The 10,194-nt window shown below is 53.3% G+C and overlaps 2 protein-coding genes across 2 annotated transcripts; one reads left to right on the plus strand and one right to left on the minus strand.

Annotated features, from left to right (window-relative positions):
* The first annotated feature begins 15 nt into the window (after window positions 1-15).
* On the plus strand, window positions 16-7,217 carry CSUI_005545 (uncharacterized protein). The gene is made up of 15 exons (XM_068065720.1): window positions 16-471; window positions 770-1,006; window positions 1,246-1,284; window positions 1,454-1,615; window positions 1,906-2,097; window positions 2,413-2,541; window positions 2,759-3,025; window positions 3,489-3,560; window positions 3,883-4,002; window positions 4,217-4,600; window positions 5,025-5,348; window positions 5,834-6,136; window positions 6,425-6,673; window positions 6,794-6,856; window positions 6,983-7,217. Exons 1-15 carry the CDS (start codon window positions 189-191, stop codon window positions 7,063-7,065), a joined length of 2,907 nt encoding a protein of 968 aa, XP_067922305.1. The 5' UTR covers window positions 16-188; the 3' UTR covers window positions 7,066-7,217.
* Window positions 7,218-7,834: 617 nt separating this feature from the next.
* Window positions 7,835-10,147, minus strand: CSUI_005546 (myosin light chain). The gene is made up of 4 exons (XM_068065721.1): window positions 9,908-10,147; window positions 9,340-9,558; window positions 8,462-8,553; window positions 7,835-8,080 (listed from the first exon to the last, which is right to left on the minus strand). Exons 1-4 carry the CDS (start codon window positions 10,013-10,015, stop codon window positions 7,978-7,980), a joined length of 522 nt encoding a protein of 173 aa, XP_067922306.1. The 5' UTR covers window positions 10,016-10,147; the 3' UTR covers window positions 7,835-7,977.
* Between the last annotated feature and the right edge of the window lie 47 nt (window positions 10,148-10,194).

Below are 10,194 nucleotides of genomic sequence, written 5' to 3' on the forward strand. Positions count from 1 at the left end.
CTGAACCTCCACCAGCCCCTCCATTGCCGCCTCCACCGGCCCCTCCTCTTCCACCCCCGAAAGAGAAGCCTGAACCTCCACCAGCCCCTCCTCTACCAGAACCGAAAGAAGAGCAACCATCCCCAGAAGAAGAGGTTCAGCCTGAGGTAAACGAAGTGAAAATTCCTCTTGAGGCTACCGTGGAGGAGATGCCAGAGGTGGCGATTCCCGTGGCTCCACTGAGACACACCGACGAGCATGCTGTGGAGGTTATTGAGGAGCAGCCCTGGCACGTTGCGGAGAGGGCGCCTTCGGTGCATGTGGAGGAGCATCCTGGGCTGCCTGTCGAAGAGCATGTCCCGGAGCCTGAGGAGCAGGAGCCCGCCCCGCCCCAAGAAGAGCCACAGCCACCTCCCGAACCACCGACGCCGCGCGGTGGCAGGGGAGGTGGTGCTCACGTCTGCGCCCCGTACGTTGAGACGTTCGAAAAAAGTAAGCAACCCGCGCTGCTCACCTGGGGTGTTGATTGATTCGAGGGTGAACAGCGGAACGTGGTTTCGCGGAACACAGCTGCCAAGCGGGTGACTGTTTGCATTTGGTTGAACAGTTGTGACCTGTCGCTTCTCGCACCCGGACTCTGTGCTGGACGGGGGTGTGTATTGTCGGTACGTTCACTTCGCTGGCCCACATCGCCATTTGAGTGGGGCGATTTCTCACGGATGATATTTCCTGTCGCTTTCACAAACTATTCTCTGGTTGTCGCGCTGAATCTGTGTGCCCGCTTTTACAGAGTTCAACGAGGTGTTGGCGACAGCTCTAAACACCGCCAATGACATCCACGATGAAGAGACTTGTATCAAGATGGTTGTACGCGAAGGGTCGGATTTGCGTCGGTGGTTGTCTACGGAGCTGCGCGTCATCGCTCTTCCAGCAGTTGTTATTCATGCGGACCTGGAGAAATTCAAGCGGAACCTTCTTGCCGCTATGAAGGACATGCAGAGCGGGAAACTAAAAACCGAGCACAGCAGTGAGCACCACGAATCCCGCTGTTTCTATATATGTCGGTGCAACTCGGAAGCAGGTTGCACAGCGGTTACGGAATTTCTCTTCACGTAGCTTCTCGACATCGGGGGCTTGTATCCACTCCCCTGTGCTAGTGTCCTCTGGTAGCACGTCGCAGTGTTAGCAGCTGGCGGAAGGAAGTAAAGTTTCTGCTGATTTGGCAACCTCAGCGCTCCTGCGTGTCTCGTCTTATTCTGTTCACAGAAGGCGCGATCGATGCTGGACTTCAACTCCTTGAGCCGGGTAGGTTGCGGAATGTTACTGTCCCTTCGGCGATAACAAAACTTACTCAAATCTTGTACTAGTTGCGTGTACGCTCTGAGACACATTTTTTGGAGATACACCTACGGTACGTGCGATATTCTTCAGGTCACAACACGGACGTTTCTTTACCCGGCCTTTTGTTTTGCAGGTCTCAACAGAGGCGATTTCGTCAAACAGATAAACGCCGAAGGTCTTCTGGAGTCCCATGTCTGCACGGTGGCGGAAGTTCACGGCGGCAATGTTACATGCGTGTGTGGCGGAAAGTCTGTTGCCGCGCGGAAGGAGACACTTGCCAAGGTCGTGGGAACTGGTACGTCAAGATGAGCGTGTCTGGTCAGTTCTGATATTCCGGTTTTCCAGTACCGCGAGAAAACGGACGTTAACGATGAGCCTACCAATATCTTTGAATTTACGTGAATGTGTAGCTCCGTAAACGCACTGAGCTCAGCTTGGTTTGGGTTTCCTTAACCCTAAGCCGACTGCACTGTGCTGCTGCGTAAAGTGGTCGATACGCTGAGGATTTTGAGAATGTGAAGCTGCAGCACCACCCCGGCGGTAGTGTCTATGACGTTGCGGACTCGCCTAATACTTTGCCTACAGGCGTGGCCACGCTGGCCGATGTGGCGCTGACGGAGTCTTTCCCGAAACTCCTTAAGGAAAGCAAAGGGGTGGCTGACACGATTCAGAAAGTCGCTGACGAACGAGGTTGGGGAGCCGCTTTGAAGGAGGCTCAGCGCACAAAAAACTGGAGAAAGCTCCTCAGAACCATGGAAACTACGTCCCCTACTGGAGGTCCGTGCAGCAGTTGCGGTTGTCACAGGGTTTGTGTTTGCTGCTCGGTACATTGGGCCGTCCGTCAGCATTTAGCGACCTTACATGTGTGTCCTTCCCTCCTGATACACTTTGCGCCCACATATGTTTATACGTTGCTGCGTTCTCCATAGTGCACTCCAAGTGCAGTTATCGAAAGACGCACCTGCCACGAGAAGCGGTCACGCTACCGTTGCCTCTACATCACGTGCCGATGTCGTGTGTGGATATGGAACAGTTTGACGAGCGTTGGTGGCAGTCCTGTGGTGGGATGATTTGCATCTGTTTGTGTGCCAGTCCTCGTCCTAACGGATGCCGTAAGGCACGTGCTGAAGCAGCCCCTCATGGATCTGCGTTTGCAAGGACGTGCAAAGAAGGATGCACAGCGGACTGTCGCGTACGTGTCTGTCAAGGAAGTCGCGGACGGTAAGGACGACAGCAGAGAGGTGTGCTGCTAGGGCGGATGCGACGTACGAAGCGAGTCCCGAGCTTGACTCAGAAGTTGTTTTCATTCCGAAATCTTTCCTCAGACTTCGGCAGTTCGTGTTTCCAGCGCGCTGCTTGCTTGCGTGGTGGGTCATACTGGAGTCGCAGCACGCGAGGGGTGGAGCACCGGTGTGTGGTTTTTTTTCTTCTTCTGCAGCACTCGAGGTTTTGCATTTCTACTGGGCCACAGATGCCGTGTCAGGCTGCGTATTCCCGTCTTTCGAGGCAATATCATCCGAAAGCCTGTTACTGGCGCGCGTAGTCGACGCGTCTGGAGTCTCACTCGATGATCTCGAGAAGAGGGTTGGCAAAGAGTCGACGGGGCGAGCATGCTTAACCTCGCTGCACTACATTATCTCCAGAGGTGTCCCCGGCGTGTGTGGACCTATCTGGAAACGACAGGTGCCTGAGCTGAGCAAGTCAGGTACGTCTTTCTTAGCATCAGGCCAGCTGATTGCAATTCGCTTGTTTCAGCTTTCGCGTGGCCATGCAAATCTGTCTGTGCGGCTCCCCACGCGATGACTTCAAACTCGCGGGTTTCCTATTTCGTCAGGTCACGCAGGTAGCGATTCATGCGCCACCCACGCAGGTCGCCATTTTTCAGACTACACTCCGGGATATGCCTGTAGGCCGATCCGAGCTCTGCACGTCCTAGGGAACGCCCTTGAGGTATCTGTGAGAAGTAGCTGCATGTCCAAGCACCGTGCTTCTGTCCCTTTTCTGCCGTCTCCGTTTTGTGGCATCTCCCTCATAAACACGTGTTCCGGCAACCCCTTTGCCACCAGTCATCAGCATGTCACGGAAAAAAAGGCGCTTCAGACGCACCTCTCTTTGAACCATGGGATGTCTTTAGTCGCTATTGTTGCTGTTGCGTTCTGTGCCGGCAGTGGGACAAGAAAGCTCAACAGTTGCAAAGAATGCGATCTACAACAACTGCGTCAAGCCCAAGCCTCAAGCCGGTACGCTTTCAGACTCAGTGTTTCTTGCTGTCAGATCGGGGACAGCCCATTGGGTTTCACCGGGTATTTACGGAGTGCTGGTTCCGGTGCTTTTCCCTTGCGAGCGTCAGTAGTAACACCACCGTGTCCCGACATCTTCCAGCAGTCGGTATGTCGTTGCCGAATACATCCCCATCTACTGTGGTTCTGCCGAAAGTCGATATATATATGGACCGCTTCCAGCGGTCGTCCAGTCGAGCTGTGGCGTTAATTCATGCAAAACAGGTGCCTGGTTAATAGTGACCGCGTTCTGTGGCGCTACTTTCGTGTATCTGTACCGCAGACTTCCCGCTGGCGTTCATGAAAACCTGCGATCACAAGTGCCTACAGCAGGCCTGGCAGAGGGAGCTTCCCTTTGGTTCCGCAAAGAAGCTCTCACAGAAAGTTCGTCTGACTGGAGACTGTAGGTCGCCCGACTGAAGATGAGTGCGTTTGCATTGGCTGTTTCGCTGCCTAGCTGCCTGACCGAGTTCCGCTGAATAGAGTTATCCGAGCAGCTCCGAGGCAGTGCTTCCTCGGAGGGGGTCCTCAGTACATGATAGTGGTTTTATCTTTCGCGCATATTTTCTGGAGCGTGTGCGGCATCACGACTGCTGCGCTGCTTGGCTTGTCTGCAGTTGTCCGAACTGTGACCACGTACGAGAAGAAGACAGCGATGTTGTTGGAGTCCCTCGCGGTAGCCCTGACGGACCTTGCAGCAACTGTTCCGAAACAGAGTGACGTTGTCAAGCAAATTGAAATGGATATTTGCGCGAGTGCCTGGTTCAAGCGGCAGAAGCCTGAGAGTCCCGATGGCTTCGCTTTCGGCTTCAACAATCCGTCACTGGTGGGGTCGTACTACATCACGCATGCCCGGGCAACTGAATCTGCCCTGGGCGCCGGTCTGGTGAGCCCGGCGAAGCGCGATCCCACCAAGAACCCGGCCTTCGGCGCTCTATTCCGTTCTCTCGGCTGTGTGGCTCAGACGATGACGCCACTTGCGGCTTTCGTCAGTCAAATAAGTGAGCAACATCACAACCCAGAGTCCCATCATGGACAGCTTGTTTTCATGTCTGCGAAGCGGTGTGCTACGCGGTGGCTTACCCATGCAAGAAGCCTGTCCACATACACATACTAGATTCCGACATGCCTCTCCAGTCGGGATAAGAGTCGATGAGAGCAATTGGTTTCGTGTTGGCTTGCATCAGAAACAGATGGTCCACAGAGTCTGATAGCATCCATCCACATCGCGTTGGAGGCTGAAGCGCTTGGCCAATACCGGACAGGCGACTCACTTGCAGCAACTTTCATGTTTGTCAACGAAAGCCCGTGTCTCATTCTGTGCTCTCAAGAGATCGTACATGGGGCCGGCATCGCGTGCCGGTGGAACCGTGAATGTTGCTTCGTGTCCTGCTTCGTGGTGTTGTGTGTAAATGGTGCTTTCAGGTCTGTTTTTGCAAGTGGTCGTGGAGCAAGCGAAGAAGAAGGCCTTTGTACGGGCCCTTGAGGCGACAAGTGGGGTAGTGTTTTCTGCGAAGAGATATGATCAGGGGGTGAAGTGGCTGAAGACAATAGCAAAGGAATATGAAAAGCTTTTCATTCCAACCGTGAAACCCTCTTCCTCATCAGACCCATCTCCGCAGTATGGGTTAGCTCAGCTCGCCAAGTATTCTCTTGTCATGTGGATGCTTGGTGTTGGAGACAACATGGCTCAACAGCATGTTGCTCCTGTCCTCAAAGCACTGCTGGTCTTCTTAGTTTACAGCAGAGGTGAGTCCGGGTCTCCACATGCAGGTCTCTCCAACTATCCAGACAGCGCCTGGCATAAACGGAAAGATTCCTGAGTATGAGTCGGGGTGAACTATCAAGCTTTCGGCCCTTTGAAAGGAGCGCGTCCCTCTTCTACCGTACACAATAGTAACTGTGCTAGCTTGGCAGAAACGCGGTGTGTGACTTCTAGGAAAAGTGTGGTGTACTCTCATCTCCGGCTGCCTCTACCGTCGCATTAGTGGCGGCGTCACGTTTCTTTCATTTCCTTCCTCTCCACAGAGACATCCAAAGCGTCGTAGAAATTTCCAGTGGACAGTCGGAGACAGCGCGGGTTCGGCTGTTAGTTCTTCACTTGTACATACCTTGGTGTCACGCAAGTAGACCCTAAACCCCCATTCCGTTCTGCCGTTTATCAGCTGGATGTGGAGGAGATTTGTAGGCAGGAATTTCCCTGATCTTGTGCTTGTTTTCTGTGCTTTTTGCAGGTGAGGAACCATCTTCCGTGTTCATGAAGGACATCAAACAGGCGTGTAAAAGCGTCGACGTTGTGGTGCCGGAAGGCATCGCGATGAAAGATTCTGGGAAAGGCTCTCATCTCAAGTTGGGTGGTCCTACAGCTCAGAAATTGTTGCCGACTGCACTAAAGTACAGTCTAACTGCCTCTGGCAGTCTAGAGGATCTTCAGAACAAAGCAAAGGAGCTCGCGGAAGCGTGTCGCAGTGGATTTCACTTCGACAACCCGATGCATAGGGCTCTGCTCGTGGACTATCAGTGCATGGTCCTTGAAGGTAAGCACAGTCGAGCCTTGCAAGTGTTTCTGCATGACCTAGCAGCGTGTCTTCAGTCTTGTCAGAAATTACCATCTTCTGTGGGTCAGCTATCAGGACCCTCGACACCACGGCCGGCTCTCGGTGTGCCTTCCAGGGTTCAGGGGCCTTCATTCACGTTGTCCTGACAGGCGCTCTTCGGGACAAGTCGGATTGCGGATGGAACTGCGCAGCTGACCTTTTGAGGTCCCTTTCACTTCGCATAGGTCTGGCTATACAGGGGTTTCTGACTGTATGTTGCCCCTTCAGAGAGTGCGGCTAAGTTCCTGAAGAAGCTCTTCGGTAAAGCCAAGAAGGCGCCCCAGGATCAGGTGAAGAAGGCCTTCGACTTCTTGAAAGGAGTAAACATGGTCTTCTCTAAGGATGATTCGGAAAGAATGCTAAAGGCCTTCAAAGCAGGAGCCCAAAACAAATACGACACAAAGCAGTTTGTCCAGATTGATTGTCGGTGGAAGTCTGATCCAGAATACCAGCAGATGATGGTCCTTGCAGCTACAGGTATGCAAGCAGCGCACTCAAACGATGGTTCAAGATTAGTGAATGACAGCGAGTATTGGTGTCGGTGACAGCAGAAATGCAGTGTATCAAGTCTCCTGTTCTGTTTGCGAACGGCTGCAGGCTCCAAGGATACCTCCTCCTCAGAATACTCTCTTCCGTCACCCCCTCCAGAAACTTGCGCGGGTAAGATTTGTCTTCCAGTCTACGCCTTCCTGGACAGCTGAGACTACGTAGTGCCGGACACCACTGCTTGAGTCCATTTCAGCCGCATGGCATCAGTTTGTCTTCCGTCTCCTGTGCATCTTGCAGCCCACGCCTACACCGACTTCCCCGAGGAAGAGCCATTCCTTGTGCCCGACGACGACATCGCGGACGACTTCCTTACCATCTAGAGTGTTGGGGTGTGTAGTTACACGTGACGCTGTAGGAATGATGCTAAAGGGAAGGACACTTTCGTGACTTCATTTGTCAATTTATTTTCCGTCCGCTGTCCTCGGACATGCAGAGCATTCCTCTGTGTGTGGAGAACCGAGTAATCTTTTTCTCCATTGTTCAATTCTGCTTCGGCACAGTGACAGGAACCTGTAAGGCCATTATATGCGAGTTTTTGCTTCGACGCCCGCTCATGGGAGTGTCCGCAATCGCCGCTATTCGAGTTTGTCACTCAATTTCAAGGGCGCCAGAGCTTCTCCTCCGTGTACTGCCGAAAGATAGTTCCCGAGGGATCCTCCCAGGGCTGTTGCAGTGAAGGAGTGTGTACTGTGGTCCTGTTCGGGGCCGCCGGCACATTCATCACGGACTTCGCCTTGCTGCATTCAGTCTCGTAAGACATCTCCGGCGCACACGATAGAATATACAGCTAGCTGTCTTTTGATCGGACGAGGCGAAACTGGCCTGGGCCACCTAGTGTTCGGGGTTTCACATCGTGTGTCTACTGCAACAGCGAGGTTTTGTGAGCAGCTGAAGCGCTTCCTGGTAGAGGGTGCTTTGCACATGATGAGACCCCTGGTCAGAAGAGGCCTCCCACACAGACCAGGGAGCCCAACCGTAACAAGGGATCTGCAAAATGGTCTACTGCACCTGAGGTGCAGTAGTGCCGCATCCCTTGCTAGGGCGCAAACGTAGATTTCTTTTCATTGGCCTGGCTCGCGCGGCCTGTTTCTGCGTTGGTGCGTTCTTATCGGAGTGGAGCCATAACCACGGCCATAATCAATCACCGCCACTTTACTTTCACAAGAGTGGACCCATACTCGCACGTTTGATTGAGATGAAGTACAAAAAACCCACGCAGATGCCTGAATACTTCACGCCCGGGTCTGGCGCGGGACACGGGTTGGCAGGTCGTGCTCCATAATGTTGGCGACGAACTGCTGGCAGTCCACCGCCTCGCCATCATCGCCGAAAAGCCTGTGAGTACGACGCAAGTACAGTGTGGGCGCACGTTTCCAATCGACCCCAGTCCGTACCGAGACGACAGCTGTGCAAAAAAACAGAGTGGCGCTTCACTAGTTTTTCAAAGCAGCTGTTCTCGACCTCTTCAAGGCGTCTACGTCTGTGCACTCGGCGGGACTGCTGGTGTACACGGCGAGATTACCGACTTCTCAGATGGCCCGCCGGGCGCGAGTCTTGCGGCATTCCTGCCACAAGCAACGCCCCGTCGTAGTCGTATATCCCGCTCCGAGATATACTGCGTTGTGCGGCTACGGCTGCCATCCAGTCTACCCGTGCAATTGAATGTACCTAGACCTACATATTCGATAGAACACCAGGAACAAACAGTTTGCTTACCTCACAATTTGCTCCGCTTGCTCTGCACTCAGCTTCTCTCCCCAAGTCGACAGGAGATTGACCAGGGACCTCCGAGACATTTTTCCGTGGGTCTGCGCGAGGAGACACAGTAGTACTACGGCCCGAACATCACAAGCTGCACCTGACGTTGGAGCAGCTATTCCAGCCGCTGCCCAGCGGTGATGGCTTTTCTTGAACGCAATATGCATGTCTAGGGCAGTCGTTGGCTGACTTATTGGTGCGTTGCATTTTCTCCACTGCATGCCGAAACGAACAAGCGTCGGATGGGAGTGCTAACCAGAAAACTTCTGTCAATAAAGTAGCGCGCCGTCGGACATTTTACACTGCGGCTGCCTCGCGGCATACGACATTCTCGCTTTCCATAAAAGAAGTTTCTGGGAAGAGCGTAAGCTCAGAAATCAAGAAGAGAGGTCTGCCTGTAACTATAAACAAAGTACCTAAATGCCTCCATCGCAAGCCGTGTCTGGGTGCGCGCCTGTCACAGCTCACAAAGGTATGTACGGCCCACTAAGGAAGGAGTTGCATCTTCAAACAGAGACAACAAAGACCGTGGAAAGTGCGCGACTCGGGCGGAAGTCTACACTTGAACGCTCTTTGGCAGTCTCCAGACACGTGACCCCTCCCTTGTACGGAAGAAAGCAGCAGGGGGAACGACCAGTCTGCTAGAACTCTGCATTTACTTGAAATAAGCCGGATGATGCTTCAAGCTCGCCCCTATCGTTCGTAGCCTGGAGATCTCTACCTCTGCGGCTCAAAAGCTTATAGGCACCAAGTAAACCGGGCCTCATATTATCTCTATGACAATACGGACTTAGAGTAATCTCTGCAGAAGATGGAGAAAAAGTACGGCGTCATACCGGCTGATCGAAGAGAGAGAAAAACTGCTGGAGGTACGGTACTGTGTCCTCAGCATGTTCACACTTCCCCACAAAATCCATTAATGCTGCGTAGTCAATCTTCTCCGGCACTTCATTCAGCAACTTTTCCTTTTCCTCGAGCGAAGGAGCCACCCCAAACAAATGGCACAACTTGGTAACATGCACTTTACGGATTTTGTCGCCCAGATCATCCTCGGCCTGCGCAAAAGAATAAGTCGGAGACAGTCATTGGGAATTGTCAAAGCCCAAGCTGCGAAGTTATGAGCAGAGCTCGGGGCGCCATAGTCCGTTTTCCTTGTGCTCGAGGATGCAGCCCCAAAAGAGAAGACATCAACGGCACCATCTGGTGAGATACGGGCTCGCTGCACTTGTGTATTCTTCTGTGGAAGGTAAGGGAAACCTACGCTCGGTCAGCGGAACGTCTGTGTGACTGATGGCTGCCGGCGGCGACTGACACGCCTGGAGAGACAGGAAGCTTGAGAAACAAGCACTCCCGAGTGCTCGCGATAGAAATCAAGAGCTCAAGGAGTCCGGGAAATAAGCTTACCGCCTGGCGCCGGAAAAGAACGTGCCTCCGCTCGACAAAGTCAACAAAACGGTTGAAAGCAATATAGTCGAGACTTTCAAGCCCGGTGACCATGGAGAAGTGGCGCATGTCGACTGGATGTGCTGTCACGGAGGCATCCTGCTGCAAGGAACAGGTAAGACCACAAACCGGAATGAGGAATAGCCTGAGTCACCCGATACAGGCAGGACCTGCGCGTGGCTACCGGCAACAGAGCTCAGATGCGGGACAATTGTGCGTGACAGAACACAACGACGGCGCAAGGCGGC

The sequence above is a fragment of the Cystoisospora suis genome (genome assembly GCF_002600585.1).
Source record: "Cystoisospora suis strain Wien I chromosome Unknown contig_2676, whole genome shotgun sequence".
NCBI lineage: Eukaryota > Apicomplexa > Conoidasida > Eucoccidiorida > Sarcocystidae > Cystoisospora > Cystoisospora suis.

Excerpts from the sequence above, each read along its gene's own strand:
- CSUI_005546 (XM_068065721.1), bottom strand. The coding sequence starts at position 10,015 with ATGCGCCACTTCTCCATGGTCACCGGGCTTGAAAGTCTCGACTATATT. Across the intron at positions 8,554-9,339 it reads TCTCTCTCTTCGATCAGCCG|ACCCACGGAAAAATGTCTCG; the intron begins GTATGACGCCGT and ends CTCCTCGCGCAG. Across the intron at positions 8,081-8,461 it reads CAAGCGGAGCAAATTGTGAG|GCTTTTCGGCGATGATGGCG; the intron begins GTAAGCAAACTG and ends TCGTACTCACAG.
- CSUI_005545 (XM_068065720.1), top strand. The coding sequence starts at position 189 with ATGCCAGAGGTGGCGATTCCCGTGGCTCCACTGAGACACACCGACGAG. Across the intron at positions 2,542-2,758 it reads TGTCAAGGAAGTCGCGGACG|CACTCGAGGTTTTGCATTTC; the intron begins GTAAGGACGACA and ends CTTCTTCTGCAG. Across the intron at positions 5,349-5,833 it reads CTTCTTAGTTTACAGCAGAG|GTGAGGAACCATCTTCCGTG; the intron begins GTGAGTCCGGGT and ends TGCTTTTTGCAG.